We start from the raw sequence: 18,442 nt of genomic DNA, 5'->3' as shown, positions 1-18,442 counted from the left end.
GAAAGAACATTAAAACCTGAAAGGGTAAACGGCCAAGTAACATATAAAGGCAGACCTATCAGAATTAAACCTTACTTCTCAACAGAGATTCTAAAAATCAGAAGGGCCTGGGCAGATATCTTACAGACCCAATGGGACCACAGATGTCAGACCAAACTACTAAACCTAGCAAAACTTTCAATCACCATAGATGGAGAAAAAAAGATACTCCATGACAAAACCAAATTTAAACAGTAACTATCCACGAATCCAACCCACAGAATATACTAAGAAAAACTCTAACCCAAGGAGGGACTACACCCAAGAAAACACAGGGAATAAATAACCTCACACCAGCAAAACAAAAAGAAGGGACACACACACGCGCCAACATCAAAATAACAGGAATTAAAAATCATAGTTATTAGGATCTCTCAGCATCAATGAACTCAATTCCCCAATAAAAACACACAGGCTAACAGAACAGATGGGGAAATAGGATCCACTGCTGCATACAAGGAACAAAGAAACACACCTCAGGGACAAAGATACACTTTGCCTGAGAGTAAATGGCTAGAAAAAAGTTTTCCAAGCAAACAAGAAACAAGCTGGAGTAGTCATTCTAATATCTAATAAAATAGACTTTCAACCAAAGTTAATCAAAAGAGATGAGTAAGGACACTTTATACTCATCAAAGGAAAAACCCACCAAGATGACATCTCAACTCTAAACATACATGCCCCAAATGCAAGGGGACCCACATTCTTAAAAGAAACATTACTAAAGCTTAAACCACACATCAAACCCCACACATTAATAGTGGGAGGCTTCAAACACCCCACTCTCACCAAGGGACAGATCATCAAGACAATAACTAAACAGAGAAATAATGAAACTAACAGATGTTATGAATCAAATGGACCTAATATATAATTATGGAACATTTCACCCAAACACAAAAGAATATTCCTTCTTCTCAGCACCCTATGGAATCTTCTCCAAAATTGACAATATACTTGGTCACAAAGCAAGCCTCAACAGATACAAGAAAATTGAAGGAATCTTATCAGACCACCATGGACTAAAGCTAGGCTTCAAGAACAACAGAAACAACAGAAAGCCTATAAACTCATAGAAACTGAGCAACTCTTATTCAATGACCATTGAGTCAAGGAAGAAATAAAAAAAGAAATTAAAGACTTTCTAGAATTCAACAAAAATGAAGGCACAACATACTCAAACTTATGGGATATAATGAAAGCAGTGCTAAGAGTAACATTTGTAGCTCCAAGTGCCTTCATAAGACAATGGAAAGATCTTATGCTTGCAACTTAACATCACATCTGAAAGCTCTTTTAAAAAAAAGTCAAGGAGGAGTAGGAGGAGAGTGGATAGCAGGAAATAATTAAATTCAGGGCTGAAATCAATAAATTAGATACAAAGAGAACAATTCAAAGAATCAATAAAATGAAGAGCTGGTTCTTTGAGAAAATCAACAAGATAGACAAACCCTTAGCCAAACTAACTAAAAGAGAGAATACCCAAATTAACAAAATTAGAAATGAAAAGGAGGACATAACAATGGATATTGAGGAAATCCAAAGAACCATTAGCTTTTTACATTAAACCTGTACTCCACAAAAATTGGGAAATCTAAATAAAACAGATGATTTTTTGAGAATTCTACCCGACTTTCATAGAAGAGCTAATACCAATATTCCTTAAATTATTCCACAAAATAGAAACAGAAGGAACACTGCCAAACTCATTCTATGAGGCCATAATCACGCTGATACCTAAACCACACAAAGACTCAACAAAGCTATTAGAAACAAGGAAATCATGAGATTTGCAGGCAAATGAATGGAACTAGAAAATAATATCATCCTGAGTGAGGTAACCCAGACTCAGAAGACATGCATGGTATATACTCACTTATAAGTGGATATTAGCCATAAAGTACAAGATAACCATGTTGTAATCCTCAGACCCAAAGAAGGTAAGTAACAAGGATGGCCTAAGGCAGTATGCTTGACTCTTACTCAGAAGAGGAAATAAAATACACTGGAGGTAGATGGATGGGGGGAACTGGGTGAGAGAGGGAACATGAGGGATCAAGTATGGGGAAGACTGATGGGGAGAGAACTGGGGAAAAGAACTGAAATTGGTGGGGGGCAGGGGACAGCTCTGTGACAAGCCAGAAAACCTAGGGCAAGGGAAATATCCAGGAATCTATGAGCGTGACCCCAGCTAATACTAGCAACAGGGGACATGGAACCTAAAACGCTCACTTCCTATAACCAGGCAAGACTTCCAACAGAGGAATGGGGAATCCAACACACCTACAAAGCCTTCAACCCAAAATTTGTCCTGCCTACATGATGCACAGGAATAAAGACGGGAGCAGAAGTTGAGAATGACCAAGCAATAACTGGTCCAACTAAAGACCCATCCTATGAGAGAGAGGCAGCCTCTGTCACTATTAATCGTATTCTGTTCAACTTGCAGACAAGAGCATGGTACATGTGTCCTCTGAGTGGCTTCACTCAGCAGCTGATGGAAACAGATGAAGAGACCCACAGCCTAATATTAGGTGGAGCTCAGGGAATCTTGTGGAAGAAGGGGAGAAGGATTAAAGGAGCGAGCGAGGTCAAGGACACCACAAGAAAACCTACAGAGTCAAACAACCTGGGCCCAAAAAGGCTCAGAGACTGAACCACCAGCCAAAGAGCATGCACTGGATAGACCCGGACCCTGAAACACATATGTAACAGGTGTGCAGCTTGGCCTTCCTGTGGGTCCCCTAACAACTGGAGCAGGGATGTTTCTGACTCTGTGGCCTGCCTTTGAATCCCTTTCCCCTAACTGGGCTTCCTAGTCCCACTGCATCTTGATATGCCAAAGGGAGGTGGGGTGGTGGGTGTCCAAGTGAGGTCTCTTCTTCTCGGAGGAGAAAGGGGGTGGGGAGGATGGATGAAGGAGGGGTAAAAGGGAGGGACTAGGAGGAGAGAAGGGAGGGGAACCTGCAATTGAGATAGGATGTAAAGTAACTAACTAAATAAATGGGGGGGGGGCAGGGAGGATAGATTAAGTAGAAGGAGACTTTCCCCCCTCAGTTCTAAGGCACTCACAAATGACCAAGGAACAGGGAGGCAGCAAAGACCATGTGAAATCTCAGGCAAAGTTCAGAGCTTTATAAAGCAGCTAGGCAATCGTTCTGTCACAAACTGGTCTCAAGCGCCTCGATGGCACCAACTGAAAGGCGGTGGATTGAGAAACAATTACCAGAAAGTGCCATGGCTCCATAAAAAAAGAACTGGCATCTTTCAGTTCACAGATGGCTAGTCTGTATCACCACAATGTCCTCAGGGGGTGTGCTCGAAGCAGACCCGCTGACACCACACACACACACACACACACACACACACACACACACACACACACACACACACACAAACCATCACCAAAGCATACCAACTTCAGCTATTTATCAAATTATTCAACTCTATTTCTTCCCCAGAACCTCCTAATCTCTGGCCATGTTAGTCACAAAAATTATAACTATGCCATAAGACTCAGTCCTTAGGGAAAGCTATCAGTGGATGGCAGATATGGCACAGATGTTATATTTCATGTCTTGCTTCTAAAAGACTTCAGATCTAGGATCCCAGTGGGTCATGGGCTTTTCAAAATGGCTTTTGGAAAATGAATAAAAATTTAAACATCATTTTCTTCTCTTTTCATGGAAATCTTTCATAGACATTATTTTCTAGATATATGAGGCTCATCAAGTTAATTCAAGCAATTCTGCTATGAGAACCACTCTGTGTTGTCAGGGCATGCCCAAGCTGACAGAATTAGAATTAGTACTTTCTAAATCAATACCTCAAGTACCCAGAGGACATGAGGGAGAGCTGGCTGTGAGAGGCACAGGCTAAAAGTCAGTGACAAATAGGCCAAGTGTGGGAGTCCATGTCTTTAATTCTAGCGCCTGAGGGTAGAGACAGTCAGTTCTCTGTGAGTTCCAGGCTAGTCTGGTCTACAAAATGAGTCTCTACTTTCAAAGAAAAGGGAAGGAAGGAAGGAAGGAAGGAAGGAAGGAAGGTAGGAAGGAAGGAAGGAAGGTAGGAAGGAAAGAAAGAAGACAAATCCTTTCCTATTGGTAAACACAGCGCCATTTCATAAAATCCATTCAACAGATTAACAACAGCTACCCATCCATGATCCTTGAAGGTCAATTCAATCCATTCAGAGGACTGAATGCTTTTTAATAAAGAAATGCCTTCCAAATACGGAGACAGACTTTTTTCAATAAACGCAATGATAAGAAGAAAAAAAATTCTGCAACAGCAGGATGTTTACATAAAAGCTGAACACTTCTCTTAGGTTAAATGTAGCTTATAGAGCAACAAAGAGGGAAGGACGGCAAGGAGAAAGTCAACCAGAAAGCTAGAGCAGGAAACGAAATGAGGAGCAAGAGACTCAAACAAAAAACAAGAAAAAAAAAATAGGTTGTTCCAGAAATAGTTCCGCGGTTGCCATTTCCTCTCTTACACTCCAAACGCAGTGCCATTACACACTGGGTCCACCATAAGTCGGGCAACTGTGGTCTGACTCAGGACACAACGCAGCTTCCATACCCCCTGTGCCTTTTGACCACGCAGCATCAAGAGACCACAGGCAAAGACAATGTCAGACACTTACCATTGCTCACCATGCGCCTGGCCACTTCCCACAGAACGAGGCCAAAGGCCCAAATATCAACCCTCTTGTAAGAATCAAAGCAGTCCACTTGGATGGTTTCATCGAGAACCTCGGGAGCCATATAGCGCTTGGTCCCCACACGGGGGTTGTTCCCCACATCGAGCTGATTGGTGCTCTGGGAATGCATAACTGCTAGGCCTACAAGGGAAGAAGAGAACAGTGTGATGAGCTAAGAAGGCCTTTCTCCTACAGGACAGCTGAAAGAGTTTATAACATGATCCCCATCGAAAGCGCCCTCTGGTGGTACGTGTGCCACCGCAATTACACCTAGTGTACCCTGAATGGGTCCCCAGATTCCATGTGAGTTAGGAAGCGGGAGCAGGAACAAGGACTAATTTCGGGGTGATTAGGAGGCTGTCAAGTTAATATATGAAGCTCTAGGAGTCTTTCGTAAAGGTCACACCAAAGCCCTAAGGCAATATGAAGCTGTGTTTGAAGCCCTGGAAAAGCAGGCTCACGTGCCACTTGTGAACCTCAGCGTGGCTTAAAAGATCAGCAAATTAAACTCTCAAATCTCACCACTTCTCCTACTTGTCTCCGAACAAGTAGGTGTGGGACCAAAACCCTGAGGTAATTTATTGTTCCATAAAGGGCAAGCTATGACAGGTTCTGCTTCGTCCCCAAAGGGACGGCCACCTATCAGAGCAATCAGGTTGGCTCAACCCACAGGCCTTCCCCTGGAATCCTGGGAACAGACGGCAATAGGTTGAACCTTGACTTGAAGTGCACCTCTCTCGTGGAATGGTTCCACGGCACTTAAGCCATGGCTCATTTCTGAATTCCTCAGTCAGAGAGACCTGCCGTGTTCCCCACTAGCCACCGGAGAAAGACAGATGTGTGCATGGCTTATTTGAGCATGGAATTGTTTATTGATGGATAAACAGACCATCTTAAAATGATTGCTATAACACTCGATACGCTGAGAAGTGCCAAAGGAGATCTAGATGCCCCTGGAAACTTTGCAATCCTACGGTGCCTTGGAAATCCCTCCAGTTAGCTTCAGCGAAGGAATTCTTTAGGCCATAGCTTTGGGTGCATGACTCCATACAGGGCCAGAGAGCACAGGTCATCTGACTCTTCATAGTTAGCAAAGACTTCAGCAACTGCCTTCATCTAAAGCAGGCTGCTTTTTCTTTCTCTGTTTTGGCTGCTGTAAACATTTTCCAAATCATATATGTTCCTCTGCCATTCCTAAAACTACGGTTAAAACATCAGAATGCTGTTACAGTGCAGTTGAAACAGACACGGCCATGCGAGCCGTTCTGGATTTTAGTTTTGTCCAGAAGTTGGGCTGGACTAATAAAGTATGACAAAAGTTACCTTGTGGGTATTTAAAATGAAGGCACAATAAGAGTTTCCCTAATAGTTTTCTTTGGCTCATTCATTGGGCTAAAAGGCCAGTAAATAAGCCTGTGGAGCCGGGCGTGGTGGTGCACGCCTTTAATCCCAGCACTCGGGAGGCAGAGGCAGGTGTATCACCGTGAGTTTGAGGCCAGCCTGGTCTACAAAGTGAGTCCAGGACAGCTAAGACTACACAGAGAAACCCTGTTTTAAAAAACAAACAAACAAAAGCAAAAACAAACCAAGAAGCCCATGGAGACTGGCATGCTAAGAGCCACGGGAGTGTACCATAATGGAACTGGCTCTTCTGGTCACAGCCAATGCTTTAAATGACTAGGGCCCTGACCAATAGCTTGTCAGCATGCACCTGCATTTGGGAGGCAGAGGCAAGAAAATTTCTACAAGGTTTAAGGCCAGTGAGTTCCAGGTCAGCTAGGCCTAAATAGTGAGACACTGTCTCAAAACAAACAAACGAACAAACAAACATACCAGAAGATGCTAGATGCTCAATTTTTCAGCAAGTCCCTTACCTATTAGAGGGTAATTACCATAATAAATTTTTAAAAATCAATTTATAAATGTTGACTGCATTGGAAAAGTCAAAAAATAACTGTCTAATATGGTGGCACACACACATACCACCTGTCTACCTATAATATAAAAAATAGCACCAAAGGAGACGGAGGCAGGGGGATCCCCAACTAGGCTACAAAGTAGGTTCCAGCCCAAACTGGGTTATATAGGAAGACTTGGATGATTTTGAGATGAGGTGAACTGTGATTTTCAAAGAGATATAGTTTGCTATGGGGATGGTACATTTTGAGATATTAAGTAATAGAATGTTATGATGTCTGCCACATGCCTCAAAATTAGTAAAAATACCTAATCATGGAAGGAAAATATGATAAAATTTCCAATTTTGAATCTAGGAGTCTTTCAAACCTTTTATGTAATTTTTTTCCACTTATTCACAAGCATTTTTAATAATAGTTTATTTTTTAATTAATTAAAAATGCATATGATTAACTTCTTTTAATAACAAAATATTAGGAAAACCAACCAGATAATAGTCCTTTTAACAGCACTGATAACAGAACCCTGTTCCTAATGAGTGATCCTTAAGTTCTGGGTAAACCATGAAAAAGTATATGTAACTTAAAGGCACAAAGGGGCTGTTTCCCAGACAACATTACCCACATCTTGCAGTGACTTAGTAGGATGGGTTTGCACAGCAACTAATATACTTAATTGGAAGGCTTCATACCTAGAGAGATGTGGTTGAACCATTAATTGGCTGGACTTACCAGCAAAATCCCAGATCTCCCTCCTCAGTAAGTCCCACACACCACAGCCAAGAGCTGCCCTGTTAGCTGACAGCAGCAGCCCTTACCCGACTCCTTATGAGATATTTTTAGCAACGCCTGAATCCTATCATAATCCTATGAGATGGGCATGGCTGCAGTTGAGTTATGTGAGGAAGACATGGACAGTCACTATGGAGGCGCCAATGGCGTAGAAGCCCAGAGCACAGCGTGAAGCACTAGAGCTCTCCTTAGCTAAGAACCTTTGACCCTTGGAAAGAGTGTAAGTGGTGTCATTCAGCCCTTGAGCCAGGTAAACATGTAAGTATATAAACATGCAAAAAGGCAGAGTAAATGACAGGATTTGCACCCAAATCTGAGACAACCGAAGCTGTACGCACTCCCTTCATCGCAACCCTGATGGCTGTGCGCAGCTTGGTGACCACGCTCTTCACCCTGCACTGTAAAAATACCTCAACGTGCAAGTAAAGGTTCTAAAGTGACTCAAAGGAGATCGATTTCCCTAACATGCCAAGTCCTCTGTCTTTTAAAACCAAACAAAACCAGACTAATCTCATTATGCAACTAAAGCTGATTCTTTCTAACCCTTTATCGGAATGAGGAGCCTCTCCAGTCAATTAGAGTGAACAAACAACCCGACCCACTTCTTATTAGCGCAATTATGCGACCAAAATTCTAGGGGTTTAGAGTAGGTACTATCTTGAAGAATTGCCAGTATCCACTAAGGTAATGTCATCCACAGGACAGCTGAAGTTCCCTTAGCAGAGCCGGAACCCTGGAGGGTGGTGGGGCTCCGACGTGGTAAAGGGTGAGTGATCTCACAGGCGCCTGCCTCCGTTTGCTAACTCCGCTTTGGCTACAGAGGAGTGATGGCTTCATGGACCATTTTGAAGACAAACCACTCCATGAAGTGCATAGTTGTACTTCTACTTTCTTACAAAAGTTTGTGAAGAGAAAAAGCAACAGCATGTGCTGCTGGCGAGGGTGGGATAGGGACGGAGCGAGTGAGCCTGCTCTGAGGAATCTCAGGAAAGCCGACGGAGACTTAGGGCTTACAGCTTTTGTCAAAACTCTGAAAAATACAACATTTGGGTTGTCCCTGATGGGTAAATTGTATCTGACAGTGGAAAAAAAAAAAAAAAAAAAAACAACTGAATGAACAAATAAGGCACTTTACTTAATGGTGTATTAGTTTGAATGTTGGAGTTGTCAGGGAAAAGAACACTCCTTTGTCTGCAACTTGCTTTGAAATGTTCACAGACTAAATGATCGGATGGATGGATAGAGGAATATGTGGTCAAGACCGAAAGAGATGTAAAGCGTTAATGGGGGGAGGGGGAGGGAGAGGTTCAAGCTGTACATGTACACCTGCTGGCTATAACGACAGTCAGATTTTCTGAATGTCTGAAACTTTTAGAACTACATGTTAGGAGGAGAAACAGGTACAATCTGGCTAAACGTTGGAGCACAACATTAGTAAGTGCGGTAAATGGGAAAATATATATATATATATATATATATATATATATATATATATATATATATATTTTTTTTTTTTTTAAAGCTTACCCAAGTCTGCTATGCAGCACTGTCCATTCTTCTTCACCAGGATGTTCTTGCTCTTTAGATCTCGATGGGCGATGGCGGACTTCCCTTGCGTCCCAAAGATCTCTATGTGCAAATGCGCCAGACCACTAGCTATGGACAGCACTATCCGAAGGCAGCTGACTGTATCCAGGGTAGTGAGCTGAAGGTAGTCATACAACGACCCCATTTCGTGGTAATGTGTGATCAGCCACAGCTGGGTGCTGGAGTGTCTGGATGTCATGTCTGAAGCGATGAAACCTAGAAAGGAGGGCAGAATTGTCACCGTGAGAGCTCCGCCATGTAACTCGGACCTAATTTAGAACCAAAAGTAATTACAATGAACAGCAAAATGTCCTGCCAGGGCTGGAGAGATAGCTCAGAGGATAAAAGCACTGGCTGTTCTTCCAAAGGTCCTTAGTTCAATTGCCAGCAACCACATGGTGGCTCAAAACCATCTATAATGAGATCTGGTGCCCTCTTCTGGTGGGCAGGCACACATGCAAGCAGAGCACTGTATACATAATAAATAAATATGTCTTTTTAAAAAAAGTGTCCTGCCAGTTTCCACTATAAGTAATCCTTTTAAACACTAATACACAGTGTGAAGAGACATACAGTATTTATACTTCAGTGCTCACTCGCAATAAGATTTTCAAACTCTTTGCTGTGAGGATACTCCAAATAGTACCCTAGAACCCTACAAAACCTGGAACCTGGATGTTTGCCTTCTAGTCTTGACTGGCTGTGGATTTTACATACTACGGGTTGTTCCCATGACCTCTTTTATGTTATATTTGCTCCAGCAGAAAATTATATGAAATAATTGATTCATTACTTAACAAAACAAACTAGTCACTGGGTGGTGGTGATGATAGCTCACGCCTTTAATCCCAGCACTCGGGGTTCGGAGTTCGAGGCCAGCCTGGTCTACAGAGCAAGTTCCAGTACAGCCAAGGCTAACACAGAGAAACCCTGTTTCAAAAACCAACCAAACAAACAAAAGTCAAATGTTATGGGTATTTCTGATGCTTCTATCAGACACATAGTAAAAACACCAGGATGGTGTCTGTGGGCTGGAAAAGTCCAACTCAAAAAGGGGGCTGACAATAGGGAGGGAGGACTGTAGCATTCATAGCAAAAAGGCACCATGAGCCCAGCACCTGCAATCCTAACAGCTCAGAGCAGGCAGCATCCTCTTACCGCCATGCCAGCTGTACCCGCTGTAGTGTCTAAATAAATCTTTTCAAAAATAAATAATCTTAATAATTCAGAGTAGTCATTGGATTAGGCTTTCATCCCGAGGTGACAAGTGAAGTTGTCTTAAAGAGAAGTGAAACACTAATAGGCGAATAAGAGAGGCAGGAAGCGACTTCTGTACACATTCTAAGAACACTTAAGGGACTCTTAATCTGCGTTAACATTCCCCCCAAATAAAGACGCCAAACTAGAAAGTGCCATTCCAAAGAAGTGAAACCGCTAACATAGCCTGAGCCATAGCCAGTGCTGATTTCTTCCCCTGAGGAAAAATAATCGTATTTTGCTCTCACCTTCCCTGTGGCCCTTAGATCTTAAAGAAGGATTTGTATGTCGCATTCACCATGTTCAAAATGAGCAAAAATTTTTTTTCAACTGTTTACCTCTCAAGTTTATGTAAGTGCATTCACTTCTCAGTGCTGGAGCACTATTATGGGATATCTGTGTTTGTAATCCAAAGCAGTCCATTGTTAATAAAAACTGAACAAGTGCCTGGAGGTAGGGACTCAGATTCACCCACTGGGCGTATTCATAACACAGGGAGAAGGATGGTTTGACCAAATATTTCTGTTAGGGCCATCTTCCCAGGCTCTTAAAGAATAAAATGTCGCCCAAAAATTAACGTAAGACCTGTGAAGTTTTCAGTGGGAATGCTCTCAGTAAGCAGCAGAGGTGCCGGAATGTGAGGGGTGGAGATGGTTGCACCCTCAAGCTATACCACTGCTTTACACATTGGCTCCACCATCCTTGAGCTGGGTGACCATGACCAAGGCACACAAGCTCTCCATCCAACTTTCCTTGCTTATAAGATGTGGGTCACGACACTTATCCTAACAGGGCATGGAAGCAAAAGGTAGTGAGTTCAAAATGCTTTTAATAGGATGCTGAGCACACAGTGTGTAGGAAGAACACCTTAATTTTATATTTTCAGGGGTAGTTTGCTTCCCTCCTGGGTAGGCTCAAGAAATAGTGACATGAAACAGTCAATGGTATTCTTGTGTGTGTGCTTGTGTAGACACGTGCAAACACGTGTATGTATGTATTCATGGTGTGAGGGCATACAAGGGAGAGGGTTCATGTGTGTAGATCACAGAACAATCCCAGGTGTCAGTCCTTGCCTTTCATGTTGTTTGAGGCATGGTCTCTCTTGCCGTTCACTGCTATATATGCAACCCTCTGGTCCATGGACTTCTAGCAATCCTAATGTCTCCATCCCCAGTCTCCAAGTAGGAGTGTGCTGAGATTATAACATGCATGCAGTACAGCATAGTTTTTACATGAGTTCTGGGGCGGTCTAAACTCAGGCTGTCAATCCAGCAAAATAGCCACTTTCCCTACATCTCCCCAGCCCCTTAGTACCGCACTTTAACTCTTAAATTATATCGACTGTTACTTGCTTATTTTGTATGTGTGTGCATATGAACACATGTACTGTGGCACATCCACATAGTGGAAGCCAGAGAATAAGGTGTGGAAGTCTGTTCTCTCCTTCCATGGGGATCCCAGGGACTGAGTTCAGGGCAAGCTCAAGCTTGACAGTAAGCACTGAGCCACCTCACCAGTTCATCACACATGACACAAGAACATGAGACAGTTATGAAATTGGATGGTGATCGCTGCACAGCCATGCCAGCGTTAAAGCTGTTCAACTTTATGCGCAAAATACTTGAAACAGGACTGGGGGGTGTAACTGGGACAGGGCTTGCCCGGCACACAGGGAATCCCACATTTGATCCTCATATCCACATAAGGTAGGCGTGGTGGTACTTCTAGGTGTAATTCTAGCACTTGAGATGTGGAAGTGGCGGGGGGCGGTGGGGATCCAAAAACTGCAAGATCCTCCTTGGCTGCACTGTGACTTTGAGGTGGCCTGAGATACATTAGACCCTGTCTCAAAAAACACTGCAGAAAGTGAAATCATCTATCCTTTTAAAGGAGTGCGATAGAAGACTTGGGAGTGGATCACCTCACTAATCCACCTCCTCAGTTACAGTGCTAAGGCAGTGAGTGTTCAGAAAGATGCAACTTTGATTGGCAGGTGCAGGAGGCTCTTCCTTCGAAAGGTTTCAAGACCTCGCATGCCTCCTAGGAGTACATGCATCTTCCCACGTACTTTAAATAGTGCCTCTACTATTTAAAGATAAGCCTTTGTTGTACTCAGAGCTTCTAACACAACCAACTCCAACTGTTGCTCAATCTCAGCCTGGTCCAGGGGCAGAAGGAAGATGGGGAGCCTCAAGGCAAATTTGACTGTGGACGACTGTCCACCTCCTACCCTGACTCCGTAACCTAAGACATGACTCTAGTGCTATGTGACACGACTATCCTGTAGACTGCAGTGCACAGCAGTGAGCTGTGGTGAGGGGACAGGGCGCTCAGCATGACACCCCCCACCACCAGCTCTAGTATGTTGCTACTCATCAAACTGGGAAAATGAGAACACCTACTCTCTAAGACTGCAGTCGGGGTTACCTGAGAGTCCACACATGAAGCACTTCCAGCAGAACGCGTGGCACAGTGATGATCCACCATGCTCCCCGGCAGTGTTGCTATGGCTGTCATCACAGCTATTACACACAGACCGCCCTAGGGCAGCATAGGCGGTGAGTGGTAGGCTAACAGCAAAGGGTGTGCAGAAACACACAGAGGAGGCTATTCAGTGAAACTCAGAGACCAAGACGTTTAGATAGAGGAAAAGGAGGTTAGAGGATGGAAAAGGAACAAGGCAAACAAGAACAAAGCCACTGTTTGTCATAGTACTACATAAAGGAAAATACTGGATGTAGCCAGATATAGACACATTTATAATTGAGGATCAAGACTCCTTGCAACTGACAACTGGGGCGTCACGACTGTCAGACCTAGAAGTCACCAACACTAAAGGGCAATTTTAGAGAAATCAGAGACATGCATTATTTATTATTTATTTACTTACTTACCTTTATTCAGTGGGGAGAGGGCTGTTTTGTTTACATATATGTGTGTACAACATGTGCATGCAGTGCCCACAGACGCCAGAAGAGGTCATCAGGTCTCTAGGAACTAGAGTTACAAATTGTTGCCATGTGGGTGCTGGAAATAGAACCCAGGACCCCAACAAGCGCAACCAGTGCACTGAACCATTGAGCCATCTCTCCAGTCCCTCAAAGACACTTTTTAAATGTTCCTGAGATTGAACATCACCACTACATTGTTAAAGTAAAGCTTTGGACAGCCATCCAATTATCAGTAGCCAACAACTTGGGTCACATTTGATTGGTCACAGAAATTGATAGGATGGGATGGAAGTGAATTGTACAAGGCCCAACCATAATCGGATAGCCAAATAGTGGCCAACGCTATAGCCTGCAGTTAATTCTACACAGATCTCACTTCTATTTTTGAAGACTCTCTCTAGGCAGCTTTCAGCATATGTGTGTATTAATGGAAACATACTCAAAGCCTTTTAAAACTACAGAAGCTGATGGGCCCTCTCCATTGCCATAACAGGCAGGATTGTAGTGGGCACTTCACGTATTTTTTAAGTGCTGCTAAGCTTTTGTGATGAGATGATGAAAATTCATCTATACTTTGTGAGTCCCAGAAATATGCTAGGAGTTTTCAAATTAAAATGTATGCTGAATCCCTCTGTAAATCTCGTCTTTAAAAATGATGCCTAGTTTGAGGGAATGTGCATCTAATTACGGTGTCCCTGGGAGCTGTGAATCTCTAGGAAAGAATCCAAGGACCTTTCTAAGTTTGATTCAAGTAATAAATATTCAGGATGGGTGGGGCAAGCAAAAAGCAAAACCACCCAAGAAGCCTAGAAAAGAACAATGCAGAACAAGTTTTTGTTGTTGAAATACATCTGCAGACACAAGAGTGAGAAGGCCCCACAACAGATCTCCTTTTCGTCATGCAGGAAATTTATAACCTATGTGCAGATTTTTTTTTTAAATATAAAAAAAAAAAAATTAGATAGTCTATAAATGCTGAGGGTCGCTCAGCTGCTTTTCAGAGGAGACTTTAAACTTCAGATCTGGCACATGGGGGAAAGAAAAGGCACTTATCTCTATTGAGACCAATGAAAGCTCATCCCATACTTACCTAAAATATTTTCATGCCTCAGCATCACAGTGTTGTACAGCTCTGTTTCCCTGAACCATGACTTCTCATCTCGGGAAGAGAAGATCTTAACGGCAACATTTTCACCTTGCCAGCTGCCCCTCCACACTTCTCCATACCGGCCCTTCCCTGTGGGCAGTAAAACAGATAGATATATGTGAGACCCAGTCTGCCTGACAATGTTTTCCTGTTGGACCTCCTGCTTACTCTCTGCGCGGATTACCTAATTGCACCACATGATGAAGATGAGTTCCCACCAATGCAATAGACAAAGTCATCACCCACATCAAAGATAAATCGCGGAGGCCATTTTGGCACATTTATTCACTGGCCGGGTATGGGTTCAGTAGACTCTTTTTGTAAAGATTGTCTTGCCAGTAACTTTCACTTTTGTCATGTGTTTCTTTGTGTGGCGCTGAGATTATTCTTGGTTTTTAATATATAGGAGGGTAAATACAGGGCACACAGCCAGACCAAGCAACTCCTAGAAGTAAACACTGAGCCTAAAGCCTGGAACTCTTAACACCTCTCATTATTTGCTGGATAGACTCAGCAAAATATACAAAATGTACAAAAATAAGGTAGGACCTACCTTCCCCCATCTGCCCTATGATGACAGAAAACTGCCTTCTAATCTGTACCATACAAATAGCTGCTAACTAACTGCACATTTGTATCTAAATAGCTTTCCTGGGATATCTAACTTGTGTCCCAAGCTAGCTGTGAAGGCAGTCCAACAGACTTGGAGATGGCAATGTAAAGTTGCAATGTCAAAAGCCTAGAAACCTTTGGCATACAGTTTTTCAAAATGCATGAAAGGAATTACAGTTCAGAAATTAATATCAATTATTAGATTTCAGTGTGGTAACAAAAGCGAAAAGGGTAGGGGCTATGTAGCTAAATAAGAGAATTGCTTCCTGGCTCCCTTCCTTTACATTGGGCCCTCAGAGGCATTTCTAAGCACAAATATCTGATTGTACTTATGCCACCACCGCTGCCGCCCCCCCCCCCCCCCCATCTCCCACCCCCCACACAGAAGGGCAGTTTGAGGACCTGGAGATTAACCACAAGCTACAGTGCTGGGAGGAGGTTCTCGTGCACCACCACCTCCAAGGGTTTCTTGGAAGAAAGCGTATTTTGAAAGCAGATCACAATCCGAGAACACCTCTGCCATCTGACACTAGCCATGGCATTTGCTTAGATGGGTCTGGTGATATCACAAATGGGATACACTAGAAAGAGCATTTGGGAGTCAGAGAGATGGTGCGGCAGGGGCATAGCCTTGCTTGGTTCCATCCTGAGTCTAATGCCCAGAATCTATATAAAAGTGGAACAGACTCCACAAAGCAGTCCTCTGGTGTCCACAGTCACACACATGTGCCACAAACATACATATACAATTATCAATCAATAAAGTCTTTTTAAAAGTCACCAGGGGGCTGGGGAAATGGCTCAGTGGTTCAGAGCGCTGGATGCTCTCCCGCAGGACCCATATTTGATTCCCACCACCCATAAACGGCACACAACCATCTGTAACCTCAGTTCCAAGGGATGCAATGCCCTCCTCTCGCCTCCTCAGACACTAAGGCAACCTTGGGATACACAGACATACATGCAATCAAAACTCTCATACACTAACAGCAATACGGTATTTTTAAAAGACACTTGGGGGGCATATTTTAGAAAATGGGGTGACTTCAGCTGGGATCTGACCTGTCTGAGGCATGCCCCCCCAGTCCCTGCAGCAGCCACATGCTTATCAAGGACACATTCCCCCCTTCCAATCATCTCTGTAATTATAGGTAGAGATGATCAAAGAGGTAGGGAAGAGGAGGCCATTATCTCAAAACTACGGGGGTCAACAGGGGGTGTAATCAGCCCAGATGGCAGGCAGTGCAGCGGGAGATGAAACTACAAAGCAATGAGGCTTTTCTGCCCAGGCCTGTGGGGACTGCACCATCACAGGGCTTTAATAAGCAGCTGCAGTGCCACCTGCATGTACACAAGTACAGTCTTCTGCTGGAAAACGAAGCCAGTAAGAACCTAAGCATAGAAAGAAAGCGGGTGCGTCCAAGTGACACACCTGAAACAGTCACAAAACCACTGAAGGCTGGGGATGTGACCTGGCGACAGAGTGGCTGCCTCACAGGTGTGACACACTGGGTACTATTTGGCTCTGGAAGTGATAATAGTAACATGGACAACCACCAAACTGAGGTCCCTGACAAGAACTAATAACCCTATCCAGCACCAATGACTAATACAAAGGGATGCTAAGTATGGCCAGAGTTAACTGTGGGGCAGTGTCAATAATCACACGAGGGTCTGCTTAGTTTATCAGTCATTTTAATCAAGTCACAGGAATGGCTTTGCATTTCTGTTCAAGATGAAGACTAGTATTAAGATGCTACGAAGACAGCAGCTACAGAAATAGAAAATGAATGCGAAGCCTTTCCTGCCTTGCTCCATTCTGTTATCTGTATTTTCCCTTTGTAGTCACTGTTTCATTAATAAGTAAAGAAAAATACCCCAAAGAGTTGTGGATACAAAGTTGTTTGTTGTCACACACCTTTCCCACCCCCCCCCCTTTCATTAAGAAAATAAAATATATGGCATGGTAGGTGGATAAAATCAAAACAGAGATTTATTTTAATGTTTGCCAAATGCTTTTGCTAATGTAGTCTTACACAGAAGCCCCTAAGAGAGTGGCACAGCTTCCCAAATGTTCTTGGCCAGGAAGGCCCACAAAGAGGATGCTCAGGCCGGGGCCTCCACATGTGGAGGGCACAGTGTAGGAAGGGCGGACAGAGTCAGCTCCCCCTCTTCTTTAACTAAAGTGACCGTCTATCTATATCCCCCCCCCCCACCGACGAAGGTATACCATGCAAACACAAACTCCAAACTCCTAAAAAGGCTCTGTATTCCATCAGTCTTCAATGCCAACTCCCTAAAATGCAAGAATTGAATCTACACTAGTCCAAAAATGTTGAAGAACATGTATGAACTCAGAACTGTAAACAGTTCAGAGCAATTGGACCATCTCCGAGGACTTGTGAGTGATGAGTGCTGGGGCAAGAAAAAGGCAGGAAAGGCAAGGTGCATGGCCCCTTCACTGCCTCCCAACACTACCCAGGCATCCTTGCTCCCTAACAAACAGGATGCTAGTTACTACAATATGACAATTCTAGCTGTTTTGGGGTTTTTGTTTTTGTTTTCAGTTTTGCCTTCTATGTTTCTCCGGCCTCAGTCAACTGTGGTGGAGCTGCATACAGTGGGAAGGAAATAGGCACAGCAGATGCAGACCTGGAGAAAGACAACATAGTTCCTCACTGACACCTGTGCTTTAGGAAACAGTGCTGCCCACCCCAGATCTTATTAGTGGGTTTGAGAGTGTTCTTCCTTCATGGAGCAGCAAGCGGCGGGGACAGCTATAATGGTCAGCCACTTCCCCAAAACAAACTGTCAGAGGGCAGGAGCTGCAACTCCCACCCAAGGAGCCTGAGCACCAGACGGAGCGTAGAGACCATGCCAGGCATTTCTGTGCCGTCTCAATGGGAAGCTGAAAAAACCTGGTCATGCTACCTGTGAATATCTACCCATCCCATGAAACTAGTAAAAAAAAAAATGAGGACTTCATTTAAGATAAAGTGTATCCTGCGTGTGTGTGGCAAGGATGGAGGAGGGAGTGGTCACTTGTGTGTATAAGAGATTTGCCCTGGGTGTCTTCTTCAATGCCCTGGGTGTCTTCTTCAATGCCCTGGGTGTCTTCTTCAATGCCCTGGGTGTCTTCTTCAATGCCCTGGGTGTCTTCTTCAATGCCCTGGGTGTCTTCTTCAATGCCCTGGGTGTCTTCTTCAATGCCCTGGGTGTCTTCTTCAATGCCCTGGGTGTCTTCTTCAATAACTTGTTTTTTCAAAGCAGGGTCTATCTCTCACTGACCCTAAAGCTCATAAACCAGCAAACTTCGCAGATCTTCCTGTTTCTGCATCCCTTACGCTGTGACGATAGGCACACACCACCATGCCAGCTTTGTTATATTCACACTGGGGATCAGAATCAAGTCCTCATGCCTGTATAGCAAGCATTTATT

General features: G+C 43.7%; 1 protein-coding gene across 1 annotated transcript in view; it reads right to left on the bottom strand.

Annotated features, from left to right (window-relative positions):
- Positions 1–18,442, bottom strand: part of Acvr1 (activin A receptor type 1) — a 55,992-nt gene that overhangs the window by 10,063 nt on the left and 27,487 nt on the right. Inside the window, exons 5-7 of the mRNA XM_051166109.1 lie at positions 14,335–14,481; positions 8,977–9,252; positions 4,685–4,882 (exon numbers count right to left, since the gene is read on the bottom strand). Coding sequence (XP_051022066.1) covers positions 4,685–4,882; positions 8,977–9,252; positions 14,335–14,481 — 621 coding nt within the window. The remainder of the gene's footprint in view (positions 1–4,684; positions 4,883–8,976; positions 9,253–14,334; positions 14,482–18,442) is intronic.

This window comes from Acomys russatus, chromosome 24 (assembly GCF_903995435.1).
Source record: "Acomys russatus chromosome 24, mAcoRus1.1, whole genome shotgun sequence".
Taxonomy (NCBI): domain Eukaryota; kingdom Metazoa; phylum Chordata; class Mammalia; order Rodentia; family Muridae; genus Acomys; species Acomys russatus.
Note: the sequence above shows the minus strand (reverse complement) of the source record. Positions and strands in the feature narration are given on the sequence as shown.